At 56.6% G+C, this 22,424-nt stretch overlaps 3 protein-coding genes and 1 non-coding gene across 4 annotated transcripts; 1 reads left to right on the top strand and 3 right to left on the bottom strand.

Annotated features, from left to right (window-relative positions):
* Window positions 1–775: 775 nt before the first annotated feature.
* BESB_072440 (uncharacterized protein) lies at window positions 776–985 on the bottom strand (the record flags this gene model as incomplete). Its single annotated transcript, XM_029365617.1, has 1 exon — window positions 776–985. One exon carries the CDS (start codon window positions 983–985, stop codon window positions 776–778), a length of 210 nt encoding a protein of 69 aa, XP_029218101.1.
* A 646-nt stretch (window positions 986–1,631) lies between these two features.
* Window positions 1,632–1,705, bottom strand: BESB_075630. Its single transcript has one exon. It is a non-coding gene; the product is annotated as a tRNA-Arg (tRNA).
* Window positions 1,706–6,706: 5,001 nt separating this feature from the next.
* Window positions 6,707–12,561, top strand: BESB_072450 (AP2 domain transcription factor AP2XI-3; the record flags this gene model as incomplete). The annotated part of the gene is made up of 5 exons (XM_029365618.1): window positions 6,707–7,967; window positions 8,348–9,553; window positions 9,788–10,379; window positions 10,671–11,058; window positions 11,479–12,561. The coding sequence occupies 5 exons, from the start codon at window positions 6,707–6,709 to the stop codon at window positions 12,559–12,561; spliced, it is 4,530 nt and encodes a 1,509-aa protein (XP_029218102.1).
* A 3,631-nt stretch (window positions 12,562–16,192) lies between these two features.
* Window positions 16,193–18,257, bottom strand: BESB_072460 (putative vacuolar atp synthase subunit f; the record flags this gene model as incomplete). Its single annotated transcript, XM_029365619.1, has 5 exons — window positions 16,193–16,249; window positions 16,613–16,711; window positions 17,089–17,171; window positions 17,534–17,615; window positions 18,195–18,257. 5 exons carry the CDS (start codon window positions 18,255–18,257, stop codon window positions 16,193–16,195), a joined length of 384 nt encoding a protein of 127 aa, XP_029218103.1.
* Between the last annotated feature and the right edge of the window lie 4,167 nt (window positions 18,258–22,424).

Here is a 22,424-nt window from a genome sequence, read left to right on the forward strand (position 1 = left end):
GTTAAACACACTTCGCAGGCGAGGAAGCCATGCAGAAAACAGCACGGGTTTGAGGTATGCGCATGTCGCCTGTAATTGAATGTTGAAAGGGTGGCGCTGCCGAAAGGATTCCGTGGCAGCATTGCTGAACCCCAAATGCCGCCGACAGAGCACGCGGATGTCACCCGACGCTACCCAGCCCACTATTGGGGAGTCACCCAACGGAGTAGAGACAGCAAAAAGTTCCTCTGGGAGAACTCAGCGGCAGTTCAGAGATGCAAACTGGCCTCAAGGAGATACAGGAGCAATACATCCTCGTCGGAAACGGCACGCGTCTATATGTTACCCACACAGAGGAGAAAACTCGCTTCGCCAAACTGTGCGGCTTGCCGTAAGCCGCGCTTGGAGTCTACGCTGGGGTCAAGACACGACGCGCCCTGCTTGCGACTATACCGTAGGACCGCCCTGCTGGCTCCTAACGCTGCACATGCATCCACTCACTTTGCAATCTTCATACACAAATAGCAATATAGACACAGTAGTTTCTAAGAAGGCTTCTCGACGGAGAGTGCACCATCAAATGCGATGGCGTAGGCAGCCGACTTCACAGTCTCTCCAAGGCACGCAACTTGACCCGCGGGGTGCGCGTCAAGTCACTAGAGTTCGGTCTCCAAGAACTACAGGAGCAGGGCTGCCCCCAGTGTTTCTCCTGTGACAAAAGTTAAAGCGACAAAGGATACGCGCTTCCTGAGGTGGGTCGACTGAAGGCGCCGCGGCCCCGTAACTACAGACGACGTTATGTCTCCTCCGGGCAAATGCCTGCCTTCTTCGGTGCCACAGCTTCCAAAGGTCTGAAGCCGCGCCGGAGTTTTGTGACCAGCACCAACCAGTCAGCCCCGGATCGAATCATCTCGTTGATTATGGCGCCGAAGGGGTACTCTCTTCGTGCATGCATGTCTGGTCGCCCGCCGCCCTCAATAGTCCAACGGTCCTGCACCCGCGCCATGAGGATGACGATGTAAAACACAACCCGGTTTTACTGTAGCTAGTAAGGAACTCTCAGTCAAAACACCGCATTGAACCAATACTCCTACATTGCAGTCAGGCGGTCGTGGAGGGCGGCGGCAGGCTGCTAAGGCACCGGTGTAGGTCGCTGCACGAAACCCACTTCCGAGGCGGTTACGCGCATCTGTGCAGATGTCACGTGCATACATACGTGGGCTGACACTTTGCGGAAGGGCCAATGTAACTTTTCTTGAAGTGAGGACAGCCTAGCACTGCACTACCTACCGGAGTGTGTCGTACGTGTGTATGAGAACTTCTAAGGCAAAGCTAATGAAGCTTTTCATGGTTCAGTGTAGAAGCAACCTGTTTTGTGTCATATGATATTACAAGCAAAGTCTCAGGAGCACACTGAAGAAGGCAAGTGCACCACCTTCGAAGACTTCTCGCTGTCATGGTCAAAGGTATATTCTCCAAACGTGCACAATGCGCGCGCACCTACATCGTGAAGCAGGTACTAAATCGTTGTGCGAAAGCCGGCTGAGCAAAGGGAAAATGCGCATCGGACAAAAGTAAACGCCAAGCGAGAAAGAAGTGAAAACATGGGGAGTTCGTTGTGCATTCAAACATTATGTGCGGAAAAACAAAAGTAGGCCGAGCAGGATTCGAACCCACGACCACCCGGTCCGTAGCCGGGCATTCTATCCAACTGAACTATCGGCCCGCTGGATATGTGCCAACGGCTCTGCGTCCCTGCGTACTTTGATTAAACCTCCTGGAACGACCCCCCTTTTTCGGCAGCGAGTCCTGTCCACCGTCGTCTAGTGGCCACATGAGAGCCCAGATATTAATGTATGCCAGACAAGCCACTCGGCAGCAACGTGCAGTTCCCACAGTGTGCGTGTCCAGAATACTCAGTGTAGTAGCGCGAAGGCAGTATTTTCGAGCCAGAGCACTGTACGCCTACAAAAACCAAAACAAGTAGCAAGCACAATCGCTTTGACTTGATCAGCAATCGATAAGTCGTATACATATCTGACAGACTTCGGTCGGGAGTCTCTCCAGTAGAGAGAAAGATGCGCGACCGTGGCAATGATTCCTGACAAATATGGTGCGTGGCCAATTCTGAGCTGGTCGTGTTTCTGAAAGATGATGCTGGACTCAAGATACGTGAGCCATGATTCATGAATCACGCATACGTCAGTAATGTCCGACGCTACACCGCACACAAAGTTTGCATGCCGAGGACTGGTAAAACCATGTGTAAGATACGATGGCCTAGGCACACAACGAAGAAAAGCACCGCGTTTCCTTTGTATTCCTACAGACCAAGAAGAGCAGTTTCACCTCGCCCAGTTTGAATGAGAGGCCACCTGTCCCGCAGGCCGCAGAGACGGGAGACAGAGCGATTCCTCGAAGGGTTCTGCCTCTTTCGGGCCCAAGCGAGGTCTCGACATTTCAGTATTCTCCTGCTTGACTTGGGGAGACGCCACTTTGATCCAAGCAGTCTCACTTTCTTGTGTGGGGACCTCACTCTAGCCGTAGTTTCACGACAAGTTATGTAGGCAAACGCCGCAGCATACTCATTGGAACCTCGTATGACCCATCTGTCCTGGATTCGATGTTGTTCGGGCCATGCTGCCAAAGAGAAACATGGCCCGCTAAAGCTGTAAAACTCAGACCATCAGCGTGACACATATACGCGATTGAGGGTGCCTGCAAAGCATGCAGACACACAACCGCCACAGACGGAGTATACAGCACGTCAGCATTTTTCCTTGCACAGGAAAGAGAAACACACAGAAAACGAAGTATTTGTACGGGAACAGCTTGACCACTCAGGCGATGGATTCCGTGATAGTTATCCATTTCGAGTGCAGAACCTCTGCTAGGGCAGGGACAGTTGCTTTAATAGACATGAAATGAGGTGGCATCGATGACACATATGCAACCATTGCCGCTCCTGCTTGCGACGGAAGGCGTCACACAAGGGCAGCACGGCGGTGCTCTGAGGAAACTTGTCCCAGCGTGTGCGGCCGAACATTACTTCTCCCCTTGCACAGACTAATTGATGATTCCCGTTGTTCGCCATCGCTGCAATGAAGGCAAAGAGAAAAACGAAAAAGACGAACGACGGCAGACGATGGTATGTGGACACAAGCTTCAACAGTGGAAAGAGGGTTTATCTGACGGGGTCTTCACGTGCGTCTAGTTTCACCCCCCCCAAAGGACATAGAGACTGGTCTCGCTGAATGTATTTGGATGGCCTCTACAGGGCAACATAAACTTTAACTGCCCATTTCTCGTCGTCCTTTGGGGCTGAACGCGTATTCATCAATACTCTGTGGTCCGGAGGGCTGCCTACGGTCAGTCGTTGTGCGGTAAAAACCACGTGGTGCTGGAACTTCGGCAGATATCTAGTAGTTGCCAGCTTCCCTCCATCGGAGTGACGTGTTCCATCCACGCGCTGTCAACATGCATGAGAAACAGAAGAACAGCCGCACTACAAAATACAGGAAGAAAAAGGACGCTATCCCTACTGCTTCGAACAGCTCATGGTGTGAGCCGTCGGGCTGCAGTATGAAACACAAACAGATAAACACGCAGAAACAACTCAGTTTTAGCGTGATTCATGCCTCTTGTTTTCTTTCAGAGCTTGTAGCAGAAAGATGTGTGCTCGCGTACGGCACCCCGAGACTTGAGTTACTTCTAGCCCAAACCCACTGGAAAAAAATACGTGGACGGAACGATTTTCGCAGTCTTATTAGACTTTCTCTTGCTCTCACGGATGCTGGTGTGAACCTAATGCAGCTGGACGGACGAGCGTCCTTTTTTGTGCGTAAGATGCTTCAACTCAACCCGCCCTGAGCGCCGATGAACATTAGTGGAACTAACCGTTCCACACGAGCGAGGGGGAGGAGGGGGGGGCGGAGGGTCTTGCTCACCCACGAATGCTGTGCATCTTGGTTCGCCTATAGCCCTTGCAAAAATAGGCGTTCGGAGCGACCGGGATGTCCCTGGTAAGCAATTTTTTGACAGGTTTGCAGAGTCAGCTGACGTCCATAAGCCGGCATTCGCCCGTGGTAACGAGTTTCCTGCTACACGAAAGTGAAGATGTGAGGAAACCCCGCAAAGCTGCTGACGTTCATACGTCCACGGCCCCCGGAGTGTGACTCATCCCGTGAGTAGGCGTCCTCCCTCCAAAAATGCGAGCACAGCCACCACTGACGACTCAGTAGTAGTGGCACTGCAGACGAGCACACCGTTTTGATAGAAGACCTGGCTTGCGCTCCGTGGCAGTAACTTGCTGCGTTCAGGAAGTGAAACTGACCGGCTAGGGGGACTAGGGGCCTTCCGGCAAGCGCATGCGACCTAGAAAAAGTTGCAAATGTTAACACTACTGAAGAGCGTTTAGGATCTACCTGGTAGTGACAACCACATCCGACACAAGGGGAAGTGAGTAAAACAGCACCAAAGGACCACTCTATGCCTAGCGTAGATGCCGCTCGTCCGGAGTCACCATCAAACACTAGTGCGGGGGACCTCCACAGTCGTTTTGGCCGGAGCTGCGTCAGGAGGCCGAGCCTGTCTTAGGGGTGGAACGCTACGTACTTGGTGAACACTCAGCCATGTGAATGCTAGCCCGCTGTGCAATTCTTCTGAACTTGAGCCAGTGAACGCCGTCGTGTGGCAACAGCTGTTGTACAGTGGCCCGTCTTGGTGTGCCTATGGCTTTTCGACGTCTGCCTATTGCCTTCCGTGGTCTGCCTATTGCCTTTCGAGGTAGACGTTTCCCGTCCAGGTACTCTACGCTGTCGGTGCCACCTGCCACTGAGGCGGTCCTTGCTTCTCCCTTGTAGCGGTGACCAGGCGGCGTTGCCACGGAAGAAAAGCACGACCGAACGGCATACGAAACCAGCGTTTTCGGCTGCAAACGTCTTTCGCGCATGTATCCTATAGTACGCATGCGTACTGCATGCGTACTGGGATTAAGTTACTAAGTAACTCAAACTATAAAAGCGAAAATCATACCCCTTGGTAACGTGTGATGCTACCTCAAGACCGCCGGCAGCAACCTCGTTAAGGCAAGCGACGCTGCGAAGCTGGGTGCGGGATGCGAACACCACTCGCAGAGACGCCCTTCGTCGCGCGGTGGAACCTTGCACCGCCCATGCGAAGTGCGCCAGATTTTTGTCGCATACAGTAGATCGAAACGCATCCACACGCCGGCTAGCGCAGGAAACGAACGTTTTCACCCAGCACCACACAAACACCACTAGAGTGAGGCCTCGCGACGAGCACTAATCGAGATCCATCGGGGGTGCTGCGGGGGGAAGAGCGAACAGCGGAGGTGATGACGCCGTCGCTTCCGCAGCGCGGAGGGCAGACTGCGTGCGGCAGCACGATTGGTCCTAAGCATGTAGCAGACGAAATTAGGCCGTCGCCCTCGATGGCCTGCGCATGCCCGCTGTTTACTAACTAGCGTCCTTTCCTGCTCGTTTTTCCTCTTTTGTTTACGTTTCCGTCGAATACTGTTGGATTTTATCCACTGTGAAACATTTGGGCTGTGCCGGCGTGTAGCCACCAACGGTTTTGTGGGCTGACTGGGTGCCGTCGCATCCTGATTCCGCGTGCAGCGGCGGGCATTGCATGAGCTCCACAATTATCCCCGCATGCTTTTTCATGCACTCCGGATTTCGGACAAGAACGTTTTCTGGCATGCAGTATTATTTTGCGAGCCTGGAAAACAGATCAACGGCGTGTGGAATTCGGAAGCGACGTCGAATTTCGGTAAGACTGCAGCGACGGAGGTTTTTCGGGTGTCGCTACCGTGGTTTGCTTGCTGCCCAAGCGGTCTTGGCTCTTGGTAGGGATCTCGCACATGTGGCGTCATTCTCAATGCTTCTTCGGAGAAACATGCGTCTTTTCAGCTATTTCAACGGCAGTGTCGTCCTTCATCCCTCTGCTGCAAGTGACGCTGCTTCCTCCGGCGAGAAGCTGTGACGTGACGTGCTGGCGTTTTGGGCACCATTCTGCTGATCAGCAGCAAAGGGGTGCATGTAACGCGTTTTCCCCGGTCGTCGTTCATTTTTCGTTCCATGATGTTCACTTTGCTCCACTCTGCAACGGTCTTTTGTTCGACGCTGTGCTGTCTAGCTTAACTAGTTCCCCAAAGGCGGGTCGGAGGAAAAGGACGTGCCCTTAGAGTTCATGTGAACACGAAATGCGTGCACAGACTTGATCCCGTTTCTGTAGTAGCTCGGCGCCTCCGGCAGGCGTATTCTTCTGACACAGACGCCACCAGGCTGTATGTGCTGCCTGACTCTGGCGCAGGCGTCGGGCGCGACACAGCGCCGTCTGATTTGATACATTTAGCTTCGGGGGCGGCGCCCGTCACCCTACATGCGCGTTGCTCGGGCGTGATGCAGCCGAGCGGTTACGGGCAGCATGTGGCTAGGACGGCACTCGACGCCCGTTCGGCTATCTGGGACACACAAGTTTCGGGCATACGCTCGTTCTGAGGATTGGTACTGCATGCGTGACGGCGTTGGTGGATTTCCCTGTCTTCACTGCCGCATTTCGCTGCCACTTTTTCAACTGCCTGCGTTTCCGTGACTGTGTGTCTTCCGCCCAGGTACAGGGCTACCTTCGGCAGACAGTCTCCTCGCTCTTCGTGTCCACGTTCACGGACCGAGACTGCGGTAACTAACGGCGAAGACTCGAAATGTTAAGTTTCCTCACCCACCCGGTGAGTTCGGAGCCAGGGGCCTCTGCGGCCGACGGTGCGGCAACTGCTGCAGCGCCGGCTTCGCTCTCGGCAGCGCCGGAGGCCCAGCAGGCGGCTGGTGACGCCCCCTCCGCTTCATGCGCTACTGTCTCATCTGTCAGTGCCTTCTCGGCATCTCACAGTGGGAGCGCAGTTCTTCCGTCTACAGCAGACTCCTCTTCTCCGTCCTCTTCTCTTTCACCTGCATCTCAGATGTCGGGAGTTGCGGCTTTGAATCATCCTGACTGCAGTTCGGGTGCATCTGCCTCCGCTCCTCCCCCTCCGTCCATTCCTCCAGCTAGCACCGTTCACGTGGGAACCGCTGTCTCTGATTCGTGTGGCGCGATGGAGTCGGGTCAGAGCGTCGTCACTGCGCCGGCCGTGGAGACCGCGGCTCTCAAAGGGACAGCTGTCGGTGTCTCACCACGGGCGGTGCCTGTGCACCCGACGTTCGCAGCCGGCGGAGACGACGACGCGACTCTTTTGGGAGAGAATTCGACCAACGTGGCTGCGGCTGACGCTGTCCTCGCCCAGCCGTTGGTGGATACTGCGGCCGGAAGTTCCTCCGGCGAAGCGGCTGAGCGCTGTGCCGCCGTGAATGAGGATGCGGCGACGGTGAACCCGGCGTCTGCCGCTCTCCTGACTTTCTCCTCTGCGCTTCTCGGTGGAGGACAAACGACCAGCGCAGAGATGAAGCAGGTTGCTGCGTTGACCGAGCTGCCGGGAGGCCTGACGAAACAGGAGGCTGCCGCTGCCATGGCCGCAGTGGCGAGCGCCGCGGGGGAGACCTCTGAGGGCGTCCTCGCTCGGCTTGCTGCAGTTCTGCCGCTCTCGCCGGGGGCCGACCGCGCTTCAGAGATAAACGGAGCTCCTGGGCAAGTCGGCAATAACGCAGTGCCGGCGAGCGAGAGTGGGAACAATGTGCCTGCGGCTGCGGATGGCTCGCCCGTTTCCGTGGATGCCGCGGCCGCTAACCAGAGCGGCTGTCCAGTCCCACAGGAGGCGCCGGCGACTGGCGGTGGGGAAATAGCCGCTCCAAATGTTCTGAGCGAGAAGACGGCGACTCCTGGCGAAGCTCCGCAGACCGCAGGACAGACCTTCTCGGATTTGCTTCTCGAAGGCCTTGTCAAGGGGGAGCAGCAACAAGACGCCGGGGCAGCAGCCGCTGCGACACTCGGCTCGACACTAAAACCAGGAGGCCTAGCGGCTCCTGCAGCTGGTAAGTGCAATGCGAAGAAAGCCGCAGAGATTGGACGGGACAGTTGTTGTCGGGTGAAGCCGCATGACCGTTGGTGGCAGCTTCGCTTGGGACTTGTCAGCAGTGCTGTATGGATGCGGAGCCCCCTCGTGCGTGCAGCCAGCTCCCGTTGTGTCGATATTTGTATTTTCTACTGCGTTCCACTCTCCAGAGTCCTGCCGCGCGTCGGTGAGATGCTTGAATCTTGCGAGTGCGTGCGTCTTCGGTGGTGTATTAAGGCGTCGGCTGTTTCTGGCTTCGCCATACATATTTCGTGCGGCTTTACGTTAGGGGTCATTCCGTGGTCTTAGCTGTGGACTACATATCATTTCTGTGTCTCGTGTGTCTGCCTGTTTTCTCAGCACCGGGTGCCGCTGGAATCGCGGTTCGTCTTGACGGCACGCAGGCTCTTCCAGCGCGGGCGCCGCTCCTATCCTCGCTCTCTTCTTTGGATTCTTTTAAACGACTTTGCTACGGGTCGGCATCTCCTTCTCTCTTTGAGACTTTGAGCGCAAGTAACAGCATTGAGCAACTGTCATCACTTTCGTCGTTTTCTCTGCAAGCCTTGTCTGCGGCGGCCGCGTCCTCAGTGGATGAAGCGGCAGCGGCTCAGGCTGTCGCAGCTGCGGCCGCCTCGACTCCGGCGACGACGGCAGCGGCGGTTGCGGCGTTGACAGGAGCCCAGGCGCCTGGTGCGGCCGCTCCAGCGGTCGCTGGTCTGGCTCCGGCTCTCCACCCTTCGGCCCCAGTCGAGGGTCCAACAACTTCGGCGGTGAACGCAGAAGTTGCCCCTGGCTCTGAGTCTCGGCCTGCGGAGGCGGCGGTGCATCCATCGACTGCGGCAGTTGCCGGGGACTCGGGGAGCGCCGAGGGAGCGCCGGCGGGCGCCGCCGGCGCAGCCGTGGCTCAGGGGACTCTGCCAGCGTCGTGCACCCCGGATTCTCTAGGTGCGCTGGGCGGCCTGATGACAGCCCCAGGCGCCGGCGCGGTAGCCCAAGCAGAAGGCACCGAAGAGGCGAACAACGTAGTCGCCAATGCGTCGAGTGAAGGCGCACCCGCGGCCGCGTTCACCGGCGTTCCGGAGGGCGAAGCCGAGAGCGGCGCAAACGGCTCGGGGACCGCAGCTGCCGCCTTTTCAGCTGGTGTGGTTGGTGGCGCGACTGTCGCCGACGGCCTTGTCGCCACGAGCCCAACTTCGGCAGCCGCTGCAGCCGCGACAGCAGCCGGCATGGGTTTCGCGATGGACAACGTTACAGCTGCGTTGCAGGCTGAGCAGATGCAGCGACTTCTGGCCGAATTCGCGTCCTCAGATGACCCGTACGCGGCCGCGATGGCTGTCGGAGGCCTAGGCTGCCCGGCTCTCGGCGCGTCTGCGGCAGGAGCGGCGGGGGCCGGCAGTAGCAGCAGCAGCAGTGGCGGAGGTATCACAGGAGCAGGGGCTGGAGCAGCGGGTGTCGCCGGCGACGTTGTCGTCTTGGACGAGCAGCAGAGACAGCAGCAGCTGCTGATCCCACATGAACACCAGCTGGCGGCTCTTACGTATTTGCAAAGCATGGAAGGCATGACCGGTAGGTTTGTCGCTCTGTCCCGCAAGGTGGAGAACGAGCAACCGCGGCAGCCAAACTGTTTCGGAGGACATAACTGGAACGCGGTTGGGAAGCTTTCTCGCAGGCCGGTCGTGCATTTTTTTGTGCGTTCTGTTTGCTTGCACGCGAACTGAATCTGCATACCTTGTTCTCTCTGGAGTTCGCCCATCTAGTGGCTGTTTGCTGTGTGTGGTTTTCCGTGTTTTCTCTGCGCAGACGCGGTGAATGGCTCGCTGTGGATGCCAGGCATTCTGGGGAGCCGGCTCGGCGCGACCGGTTTTTTCCATTCTCTGTACGACTTTGCAAATACGGCCCTGGCCGCGGCAGCGGTGGCGGCGCCTGCGGCTACAGCGGCGGCGGCGCCCGCGTGCGCCGGGGCGACGCCTGGGGCGGCGGTCGGGGCTGCTGTGCCCTCCTCCGCGGCTGCGACGGATGCGGCGGCAGCCGTCGGCGCCCTCGGTGCGGCCGCTGCGACGACCGGTCGATCGCACCGAAGGGGTGGGGGCCACGCGGTGGCTGGGCGAGGCCGCGGAGGCGGCCCTATTGTCTCACCCGGGGTCTCTGACGCACTTGCGTGCGTCCCTGGTGGAGTCTTGGGCGCCACGACCGAGGCCTTTGCGCAGGGCGCTGCCGACCCGACCGCCGTCGCAGGGGGGGATGCCGCTGCGGCTGCGGCGGCCGCGGCAGCCGCGGCTGCGGCAGCGTGGGGCGTGTACGGAGGCATTCCGCAAGCAGCTGGAGTCGGCGATGTCGCTCTCACCGGTGCCGAAGCAGTTGCAGCTGCCGCGCCGCCTGTGAAACGCACACGGTAAGCAGAGACGCAAGGCTAGAAGAAGGGAAGGGGGGGGGACGCTCGAAGCGTCGCGTGACGGTTGGAGTAGCCACGCACCAATCGAGGCAGACTGCGGGGTTCGGCTCTGAAGCATGACTACATGATGGACAGGTGCATCGAGTGAGCTCTACCCCTGCTGCTGGGCAGGAGCTTTGCTCCGCTCTCTCTGAAGACGCACTAGTGCTTAGTCGGGGCGGGCGTGTTTCGTCGCGGCTCTGTGAGGATGGTGCCGCGCGTTGGAACGCGTGTGTATCTTTGTCTTTTCAGAGGGAGGCCTCGCAAGCGTCCTGCAGAGAACGCCGCCACCCGCTCAGGCTCCCTCGCGGTCAAGCAAGAAGCAGGGCCAGCGGGACTGGGCGCGGCCGCCTCTCCCGCCCTCGGCGTGGGCGAGGATCAGAAACTGGGCAGCGTGCCAGGCGTCGACGCGGCGGCGGCGGGCAGTCCTGCAGCAGCTGCGGCGCTGCAGCGGTCACGGCAGCAGCTGGGGGCGACACCGGCCCCCAAGCGGTATCGCCGCGGAACGAACAACCCCGACAGCGGCTTCCCTGGCGTATCTTGGAACAGCCGCATGCAGGCCTGGCTGGCTTTTTACGTGGACAAAGAAGGGACGCGCCGCAGCCACACCTTCAAGTGCAACAAATTCGGCGGAATCGAGGTGAGAGACTAAAACCTCTTTCAGGCCTCGAGGCTGTCCTCTCTCTCTGGGCTTCTCTGGTCACACGTGTACTCTTGGTACCTGCCTTCCCGGACCGTGTTCTCTGTGGAGAAGTGCAAAGGGCAGTGTCGGGGGCCGACCCTGCAGCTGGGCATGCGAGCGGCTTTCGAGTCCTTTAGCTGTTTGTGTGCCAGAGGCGTCGGTTGTCATGTCGAGGTTCGGCCCCGAGTGTCTGTTAAGGTGGTGGCGCGTGCGTCACCTTTCGGCAGGCGCGCGTGGGCTCTGAGGTGGCATTTTCCGCTTGGAGGAGCGACTGATTGTCTGGTTGCGTATGTCTGTGCGGTTTTTGCGTGCAATTCTGAGAGCCTGAGCAATTTTGGTCCGTGTCCGGCCTCCTCTCCCGCATGTGTGTTGCGTCAGACGGCTCGCGTGGAGGCGATCGATTGGTTGATTCGCAAGCGCGGCGAGCTGCAGGCGGAGAGCGAGCAGCAGCGCCAGCAGCAGGCGCAGCAGCAGGCGCAGCTTCAACAGGTCCAGCAGCTCCAGAACGTGCAGGCGTCCACGGCGCAACAGCAGCTCCAGGCTCAGCTGCAACAGCAAACCCAGCAGCTGCAGCAGCTGCAGCAGCTGCCCTTCACGCATACAACGCCTGACGGCCGTCTCGTCGGCCTGGGCGTCGGCTCAGATCAACAGTCAGATCTTCAGCTCCACCAACTGCTCCAAGAGGAACTGCTGCTTCAGCAGCAGCAGCAGCTCCTCCTTCAGCAGCACGCAGAGCAGCAGTTGCATCAGCACCAGAGCGGCGGCGCGACCTTGTCGGCCCTGGAGGCCCTCCAGCCTTCTGCGGATGCGCTGGTCTGTGCGATTGGCGGCCTTGAGAAGGCGGCGGAGGACTCGTTGATGGCGCAGCACGCTCAGCAGGCGGCTGCAGGAGGTCTGGAAGGCGCCGGCGGAGAAGAAGCTGCGGACAAGATGGGCGTCGTAGGGGTCGTTGACCCTCAAACGCTGGAAGGCGCGGAGCCGCAGCTGCAGCAGCAAGCGCCCCCTCAGGCGGACATGGGGGCGCAGGAAGCCCTCCACGCAACGGGAGAAGTGTCTCAGGAACAATGGACAGGAGCCGCCGCAGCCTCGGGAGCCGCACCGGGGACGGAGACCATGGGGGGCGCGGCCGCGAAGGGCGGCGAAGGCCTCGGGCTCGAGATGCAGCCGGGACAAGAGACCGTTATGCTGGCTGCTCCGGTGAACAGCGAGGAGTTCCTGCGGACGAGTGGAGAACTCGGCGGAACTGTCGGCGAGCTCCTCGGCTCCCTCCAGGAGGGTGGAGCTGTCGACCCGACTGCCGAACAGCTCGCATCCTCTCTGGACGCAGGAGTCACCGGGGGGGGCGATGTGGCGGGCGTGGAGGCGCCGCCGCTCGCGGGAGAGATCGGCACACCCGCTGGCGTTGGCGAAAAAACGGAGCCTGAGCAGACCCCTGCCGCTGTGGAAGGCGCCCTGTTGTAGCGGACCCTTTGACAGAGACCCCTGAGTATGACATTCAAAAATATGGCAGATCGCGGAAGGCAGATAATCATTTCTGCCTGGAGTGGGACTGACCGCGAGGGGCGGAGAGGGAAGCGGAGTTCAGACGACTTCGGCGGGCCTCTCCTGTCAATGCATTGGTAGCATACACGGAAGAAGGGGGACGGCGTCAAAGAAGGACGCCGGGGGAAAAGGGGGGATGAGGTTGTTCGATCGTGGAAGATGTGTCCCCGCGTATCAGTGGTGTGTGTGTATGTGTGACAGAGACGCTTTGAAGCTCCGGGGGCCCCTGTTTTTTGCTCGTGTTGACCCGCGGCAATGAACCAGAAGGGGGATTTACCGTCTGTCGGAAAGTCGCGGAATCTTTGGTACCCCGTCGTGCTGGGATTTGAGGGTTATCTGATCACTCGTGGAGTTTTTCCTTCGTCGTATTCCTCTTGATTTTTCGACGAGCATGACATGTTCTCGCGTATTTTTCTCTGGTTTTCTTGAGATTTGCCTTGCTGGATGAATGCTCAGCCTGCGCACACCTTTTCCAAGCGCTCTACATGTATGCATAGTGTCTCCTTGCGTCGGTGATTCTTTTCGTGGTGAGCTGCCCACTGTAATTTGTCGTGTACCCGTCTCTAGGGAAGTCCACTGCACTGATCTCGAGAGCCAACCAAAGGTTGTGTAGCAGTAGAACGCACCTCTCATTCGTCGCATTTCGCTGTAGCGTATGGCTGTACAGTCTACTGCGACCCTCTTTCATTTTCTCTCCGCTCTTACGACCGTCACATTTTTTGCCAACTCGCTCTTGGTTCACATGGACCTCCAGCACCATGTGAACGAAGCAACACTCCCGCACGTGAACTCTCTTCTTCCGTGCTAGTTCTTGTTGAGGGTTCAAAAGGGGTGTTGTCTTCTGTGTGCTCTTCGTGCGATGCGTGCGCGTTTCACTCTTCCCTCATCTTGCGAAGAAAAACAGATTGTCGCCAGAGAGTCGTGCCCGAAACACGCTGGGGGACCGCAAAGTGCCCGTCTTTTTTATTCGTTGTGTGTCGGTCTCGGTCGGTCACCGTTTCTAGTGAAGTCTGTGCATGCAGAACACGTGACATTTTGGAGATGGAGGACCCTCTGATTAAGGAACACAGTGTCCGAATAGTCCGGAATATGTGCGAGATGCCGTCGACAGACCGAGGGACAGCGATACATCTGCCTCGTTCTCGGATTTTGCCGAGTGGCAGACGAGGCGCGCTGTCCCCCAGGCTGCTTTGTGGATTCCGGGCTTCACGTATAAGGTGGTGCTTCTGTCCATCGATGGCCGTCTGTTCACACCTGCGACACTTTGGTCTGAGATACGGGGATGTCCACGCAAGTTTCGAGAGCACCAAAGCTACTCTCTGATCAAAGGCGAATGCTGGCCTGTCGATCTTGCGTGAGGAAACTTGGCTTTTTGCTGCGAAAATCCGTCGATAGCGTTTGAGGTGTGTGGTCAGTTCTACCGAAAACTGGCGTGCGTACATCGGTCGAATAGTGAACCGGCAGTGATTTTCGCTGCTCTAACGTATGGGCTGTGAATCCCGTCCACCTTCAGGCCTAAAAGCAGCTTCTTCGCTATTTCGTTCTTCATAGTTTTCTACGCACGCGTACGTGGAAGGGCTCGTTTTCACGCGTTTTTCGTTCGAAGAAGTCCGAAAAACGTTTTGAAATATGCAGTGTGACAAAACTCGGGATCCTACGCTCCACTCGTGCCGTTCCGAACAGGCTCCAGACGCGGTAAACACGTTCCGGCTTCAGGCAAGCGCAAATATCGCCTGCGGACAGTGTTTTAAACGGGGGGCAAAACAGCGCCACAGCGGATGCCCCTCTCGCAAGGCCGGTAGGCAACAAGTCTGTTCGTCCAGGATCTCTCAGCTGTAGTACTTACACAGAACCACGACAGTCACGCCGTGCTCAGGTATCAATTCCGCAACGTAACTGGTAGTCCGGCACGAAAGTAGCGCCCCTGCCCAGCGAAAGCACTTCGCACTTCCTCTAACTCGACTGGCTACGCGGCCTGGCTGGGCTCTGCAGTGGAGCTCTCTACGAAGAAATATCCGTTATGCCTCATATGTAGTAGGCGGGATGGGCGGCGCAGCAACTTTCTTGCTACCATGATATGCATTTGGTAGTGGACTTTTCACATTAACAGATATACATTTGAGCCATATTACTGTTGGAGATCCTGAATTCTTCACTCAGAGAATCTACATTTCATTAGTGACTTGCCTCCAAGTTCTCTAATGTTAAGCAAATCTGAACGTATGTTACGCAAGATCTTGACAGAACCGTACACCATTTTGGTCATCCTCTTGCGGTCTACCGCAAGACAGGCTCCCCCCCTCCCCCCGCATGCGGTGGATGCCGATAGCCGCCTCAGCCGCACATCCATCTGTCAGTGCAGCGCGAGCACCAAGGCACGACAGAAACCCGTCGGCACCGTGCACGAGTCTACTGATGACGCCCTTTGCAACATAGTAGCGCTACGTCGAGCGTGTTTTGACATGCGCTACGCCGTTAGCTTTACGCAAGGTGATTGGAATTTTTGCTGCACTCCCCCTTCCCGTATGACGGTGTTCGGTCCTTCCCACCGAAGCCGCGCAATGAGCACCAATGCCGTGGAGTACACGCCCTTTCTCTATACGTGCAAGTACACGCCTTTCCTCTATACGTGCAGATTCATACGTTGGCTGTCAAAGGATAAGAGCTACTGTTGTACTCGAAATATGTGTCAGTTAGCTGGGCTGATCTAGCATCTCACTTGGCTAGCACGCGCCGATACTCGCACTTCTACATACTGCGAAAGCTACTTGTCGGAGGTGACAAGAGACTGAGTAATCTCTGCGACCGGTGAGCCGCTGGAACCTAAAATGCGGGCGTAGAGACACGTCGGAGAATCGACGCATTCTCACACACATGGCTGTAAGCTTCCCACACGCAGATGTCCCCAGCTGGCTGCTATCGGTTCGCGAGAGTCCGCGGCTCCAGCCGCATGTGACGGTCTGGCGTGCTGAGAATGAATGACATTTCACAAGCCGTGCGCCTGCAAACTCGTGTGACGCAGTGGAACATCCCAGCCGCGAGACACTCCCCCGCCCTCACCGTTTTTCGAAACAGCAAGAGAAAACTTCAGAAACTCGAGTTAAAAAATCCCCTTTGCGCACAAACGCTAACGCCGGTGCCAAACAGGGCCGCGGCCGCCCTGTCAAATACATACAGCGGGGTTCCACCGGGTTTCCCTCCTCACATAACTTGCTCTGTTGGATTCTCTCGCCACATACGCCTCTCCTTCCTAAGGCAAATGCGGCATCTTCTGGCAGCCTCCGCCAAACCCACTGGACGCACTGCTGTGAGTCAACAAACAAGCTCGAAATCAACTCCCTCCCTCCCGGGAGGCGAGCCGACGGCGCTACGGGCCGACGAAGGTCCCACTGGGGGCAGTGAAGAAGACCGTGGCCTGAGCGCTCCTTGGATCGTCAACGCGGCGGCGCCGTGGTCCCTCCGCCATCGCCACCTACGCTTGGTCCGCGGCGCCGCGCCGCAGAGGTACTCTTTTGCGAAGTCTAACAGACGTGGGGAGAACCCCGTAGCTTCAAGACGTGGGAAGCTCGCCACCGAAGAAGAACTTGATGCGCTGCATGACGGAATCCTGCAGCACGGCGGAGCAGCGCACACCGCTCACCCCGCATTCAGAGAGGCTCACCGCAGACCGCACCAGCGTGCTTCACAAATTCCTCGCGGCGACAACCCCCAGATTGCGCTTCGCTCTTAATCTAACGCGCGAGCTCCTCACAGATGACGGTATGCGCCCGCAGCACCCTACAAAAACCACTGTAGCTGCTGAAATGGCTTTCTGGGGTTTCGCCGCCATCAAAAACTGCAGGGCTGACAGCGTTTCAGGCGGAAGATTGGGGAATGCACCTAGCCGAAAAAAGGCCGTGAAAGAGTGCGTACACTCAGTGGCACCACGCACGCGTGCCCCGCGGACCAACATCTCGCCCCTCCGCCTCACCTTGCTGGGGTCATAAGGTTTATCTTTGCTGGGAATCTCCAAGATTGTGGGAATAATCTTGTTGTGCAGGTCGACCAGGTACCGGATGTCATCAGCTACCTGAGAAAACGGATTCCTCCACAGTGAACAACTTGCTGAGACACGAGGCGAAGGCACGCCGCCAAGCTGTCACAGGCCACCCTAGAGGCGCCTCCCGTCTTCAACTGGCTGACTGCCTCTGCTTGCGAACTGCGGCTTCCTGCCTCATCTGCCCTCCACACAAATGACTTCTACGAGCTCGCGACGCTCTTTGAATCCACCTCTCCCCCATAGCACAGTTTACTTCAGAAAGAGAGATTCCTCTTGCCGCTTGATTTGCTCGCCTAAAAGTATATTTAGATATATATATATATATATATGCATATGGGCGTATTGTTTGCAGAACCACACAACGAGGGGGAGCAATGTAGATACAGATGTCCGGTAAATGGCCCTACGTGCTGGTTGATAAGCACAATGCCGATGTCCTGTCGCTCCGTCAAAGTGCGAAAAGCCTCTTCAACATCTTGCCGCTTCGTTTCTGCACACGACACACAATCACAACCTTGCTGCTGCTTCCCGCTCGCACTCTCGTCACAAATTCCCCTGCTCAGAAATGCACCACATGCCTGCGGCCTCCAATTGCTTCGCAGCTAAATACTCGCAATGTCTTTCAGGCACGAAGCCATGCCTCTCCGCTGCCCCCGGTGACCACGAGAGACTTCGGTGTGCTTACGCAGAAATCCGCGTATCGAACCATTACTAGTATACCTCCTGTTCCCCCCCTCTGTCCATTTGGCTTTTGGATGCTGCACGCATGACATTGTGTGCACTGTACCTACACGCCCGCCCCTGTTCACAACGGAACAGTGCCGCTGGAGCAGAATCTCCAGCACGCCTTACTCGAATCGACGACGAAGAAGTTCGTGCGACCCAGCCCATCGCGCATGCCGATTCCTGCCATGAGAAAGCCCGCGACGGTATCCTGCAAAAGCGCAAAAGAGATTCGCAGCCTGAGCCGTGAGGGGGGGGGGGGGTAGGGGGGGTAGAGGGGGCAACGGAGAATGGTGTTTTTCGAGGCAAATCTAGACTTCGAGCTACCTCGCTCCCTCGTGAATTCCGCACTCACGGTCCAGCTTCTTCTGACCGTGCAAAGAAAGTCGCTCGCTCGAATTGTTTTCCCAATCTAGCCGAAAAGCGTGGGAGATAGCCCTTTCCCCCGACTGCGAACTGCCCGCAACTGCGACGGAGTCCATGCCGACTGTAGATATACTCACGGGCTGCCCTGTCCACTCGCTGAGCTAGCAGCCCCTCTAAGCTCATGGGATACCCTCCACACACACACGCATGAACCATCCGGCTTCCAAAACACCTATGAAATTATAGGGACGGGAAACAACAGGTCATCCACCTAGGCACACTTTGCCGCATGTGCATACACCTCGTGATACAGGACAGCCACTCATGCTGGCCTTGGCGAAGAAATGGGACAATATTCTTCACTTGACAGCCTCTAGACGATCTGTGTGCAACGCAGAGGAACTGTATCATGACGTGCTCTCACCTCATCGCCGATAACGGCAACCTTCAGGTCGGTTCCCTGCACGCGGCCGAGTACGGGCGCCATCCTGTTTCCAGTGAAGAAAAAACCTTTGGAGACAACTGCGCTGGTTCACAGCGGACGCGGGTTGTAGGGTAAATCACGAACGGTGACAGTAATAGAGTGAAATCCCTCTGCCAGTGTGCGGGTGGATAGACAATGAATAATAGACAACGGGGGCTGGTAGAAGTCTCACGCACGTTAGCAGAGGCTCGTCTGCTCGCAAGGCGGCTCGGAAGGCTTTCAGTGAAAGGAAGAAGAGTGCCTGCTCTCCATTGTGCGCCGTGAAAAACTCGCCTGATATTTTACGGCAAGAAAAAAGGGAAATGGAGAAGCTCAGGCGTTACCGCGAAGATATGAAACGCCACGCGTTTCAGTTGAGAGGCCGATCCAGCTCCGCGAAATGGGAGGGAGATGCCAGCCTGGATACGTAAAAAGATCACAGAAAACGGTGTATGTCCGGTGGTTGTGAGGAAAACGCCGTGGCGCTGGGATGACAAATGCTGTTTAGCACTGATCTGAAGATGCTCATGTCATCTTCAAGCGGCCGATACTGCATCATATCCAAGTCTCCTGCAGATGACTGCCTGCATGCTGCTTGTGGCGATTCCCGTGCTGACAGCCTCGAGGTTGGAACGGTATCTGTGTGCGCGGAATCGCCCCTGTGCTCCGCGTAAACTCGTATTTGAACAACACTGTTTCCTAGCCATTCATGACGGCTTCACAAACGGAAAAAACACAGCCGCACCTCTGTCCGCCGCCGACAGGGTCTAGCGCCACAATTCTCCGCCTCGCCTGCTTCTTTGCCTTGTCAATTTTTCAGTTGAAGGGAATGCTCCACTGAGACCATGGACTCGACACACTTGGTGCGAGGTAGCGTCACTATCATGTTTGCTGGTCCACGCGTCCACTTCAACGCGTCGCTCCACCTTCCGACAGGGCGGCAGGCGTGGCACAGCAGGACGAGGAACTTCGATAATTTCCTAGTTGCAAGAACTGTAACGACGAGTACTTAGCATCGACAGGGATCAAGAGAGGGATAATCCTCGATGAATGGTCGCCGCTTCGCTGTTTTGCATGGTAGCAACCAACAGTGCAGCAGCCGTGTGCCCAAACTGTAGACAGTGTTCGCTCGCTCGCTCGTGACCTGAAATGCTGCGCATCATACTGTTATATCGTGTCACACTCCCAGGGAACGTGTCTGCCATCACCAAAGGTGGCTAAGCGCGGGTAGAACAGCTACCTGCATGACATCACCCAGGCACCTCTTGGGGTGCTGTGAATCTACTGCGGGGAAGGTAAGGCTGCCCGAGAAAACCGCATTGAAGCGTCGGCAGAACTGATGGGTTCACGTGCGTAACCTGGAGGCAAAGTAGGTTTGTGCGCTCGACGCAGTATTCAGACATATGAGGATCCCCGTTTACCTGGGGGGCTGGCAAAGTCCGACACGTTTAACTTGCCACAGCCTCGGAAGCCCGGGGCTCCTCCAACCGTGGCTGCTGGGGGGGGCGGGGGGAGGGGGGCTGCCTTCTTGTTGGCTGGTGACACCCTATTATAGGTCGGCTTCATCCTGAAGTTTTTTCGAACGTACCCGTTTGAAAGATGTTTTAGCTGTGTGCGTGTGAATGGGGAGACTTCTTGAAATATCAACTTTGCCTTAATAAGGAGAACAACAGCAGCTACTCCGCGGAACGGAAACGTAACGCTCATTGGCTTATATTGAGCGAAAGAGAAGCAGTTGAACGCCCTACATAAAGCTGATCCCACGTATTCCGGTTTGCAGTAAGGCCAATCTGGGAGAGCCCTGACACGCGATAGCCAAAACCTTGAACCTGCTTGTGAGTGTCAACTTTGCGTTGCTCACATGCATGACCTTTTAACCCACAAGGGTAGCTTGCCAGAAAGCCTGGTAGCTGAAGAAGTGCGCACCTTCCTCCTTGTCTTGAAACGCTGCTTCAGTACCCGTGACGCTTCAGGTGGCCTCAGCCAGCGGCAGTGCTGGAGTTGGGGGAAGTTGGTCGGCGGCACCCCGCACATCGGACGATGATGTCAATCTCTCGTTGCAAGCTGTGGTAGCAGAGCACTCTATCCTCTTGACTTTCTGCTGTCATCTGTTGCTCCATTTTTCCGCCTGGTCACCTACATAGGGCGAATCTGCGAGGCAGCGAAGTAGCTTATAGATGGCGATTCGGCCAAGCGCCGAACGCCGAGGTAGCCTCTCCCAGTCAACTCGAACTGACTTCGGCGTGCGTTTGAAGACACCGGATCGCCACTGGCTTGGAGACATTCGCGCCTATGCTTGCATCATTCAGCGTCGCGACTGGAACCAACGTTGCGCCCAGGCTCTACCCCAGCATCGCAAGAATGCCCACATAAACCATTTGCGAAGCCTTCCCGCTTGCCACCAGCAAGCGCCACGTACCGAAACAACCCCTAAAACATGTGCTAGTGCGCGAACAGTTTTACAGTCAGCGGTGGCGCGCCTGGCATCGAACAGCTCATATAGACGTACCAGCAGTATCGCGGAAAGGGCTACCGCGCAATTAGCAGCGTTTCTGCCGTTGCAAATGTCGCCGCTTTCAACACAACGGCCGAGTCCATTCCCACAAGACTCCATCAAGGAGCGTACTAACAGGGACACCTACAGGATAGGGACTCTTGCTCCTGTGTAACTCTCCAAAATACAGTGTTCTCCGCCGTCTCTGCCACAACTGGGCGCTGTTATTCCCGCTTTCCCAAAAAAAGCCCGGAGACCTTGTTTATCGCTGCCTCTATGGTGATCTGCCTGTTGGAGCGGGAGGTTGCAGCCCGTCTTCAGAGCTTCTAACTGAATTCGATGCCTCCCTGGGACCTCTACACACGGCGCCAATTTCTCGCTGGCGATGCCCCGGTACATCTCATTAAGTGCCGTTGTCTTCTCGTCTCTGGAACTCAGTCCAAATCGTCGCAAGGCATCACGCCAACACTTCATCTGATAATAGTGAGCTGCGCTCGTGGATAGTTGCCCCTGGCGGCAACAGAAACAGCCCTCCTTCCCTTGCCGCTAATTTTTGGGCCTCGTCGCCCCTGGCGAGCTACCGGGCTACTAGTACATAATATACAGTCCCAGCAATGGCGCTGTTCGCGCTCTGGATGGCCTTCTTTTCGCCATGGCTTGACAGGCACAGACTTGTCGATGGTCGAGGATACATGCATATATTGTCTGTCACGTTCGGTCATCTCTTCCAATTGAGCAGGATTTAGTACTTTTTGACTGGACTGGGAATTTCCCGCCCTTTTCATCGGTTGTGCAATCTGTTGCTCCAGTGCCGCGCGACTTCTCGCACAGCTGCCACCTCCGGAGGAAGTAGCTCGAAGGCAGGACACCTGCCATCTGCCACCACTTCCCCTAGGGACATTAAGGGCAAAATGGTATCGGGGAGTAATTTCGATAGGGCTTTTCGTTCTGAGGGTTAATGCCATCTTCCTTTTACCTTCCGAGCGGGAGTCCAATTGAAAGTTGTAAACGCGTTTTACGTGTGCTGAAGACGCGTGTGTTCACTCCGTTGTTTACCTGGGTTACGCCGGCTGAAGTACCTTACTCTCGTCACCGGGACGAGGCCTCACTGCCCGTCCACTCTTTCGTCTGACACGCTGCTCTAAGTTTTTTTGCGGTGCTGAACAAAGTCTTACGCTTGAGTTAGTGTCGGAATCTGCGTCTCTCTCCAAATTACCACTAACCAGAACGTCAAATGAGGCGTTGCTGCTTTGTAAAAGCATTGTCGAGCTGGTTGAGTTCATTCGTCGGCCTGGTAGCGATCAACCTGGGAACTCAACTTTGGTAGTCCTCCTCAATTGTGCCCAAAATCAGAGCCAAACCCGCAGTCAGTGACGCCCCAATGAGTTAACGGGCTTTTTTTATTGCCTCTTTGGCCTGTAATCACACTTGCTGAAGCCATTTTCTGTGTCCGTGGAGGAGTCGTTTGTACAGGTTATTGGGTTTTGACTACCAGCTGGGTCCACCCCCCGTATCCCTTTGTTCCAGTTCACCTAAACCCTAATAAATTTGTTTGTTTCGTGTCTCGTTTGCTACTGGCCGCATCGTTTTACTCCCGCAACTAGTGCCTGTTTTTCGTCTGTACACACCTCCGTACAACTCCCCATTTTCCGTGGTCTAGTGCCAATGCTGTGTTTTGGATTCGTTCCGCAAGAGGG

Source organism: Besnoitia besnoiti (genome assembly GCF_002563875.1).
Source record: "Besnoitia besnoiti strain Bb-Ger1 chromosome Unknown contig00007, whole genome shotgun sequence".
In the NCBI taxonomy this organism is placed as follows: Eukaryota; Apicomplexa; class Conoidasida; order Eucoccidiorida; family Sarcocystidae; genus Besnoitia; species Besnoitia besnoiti.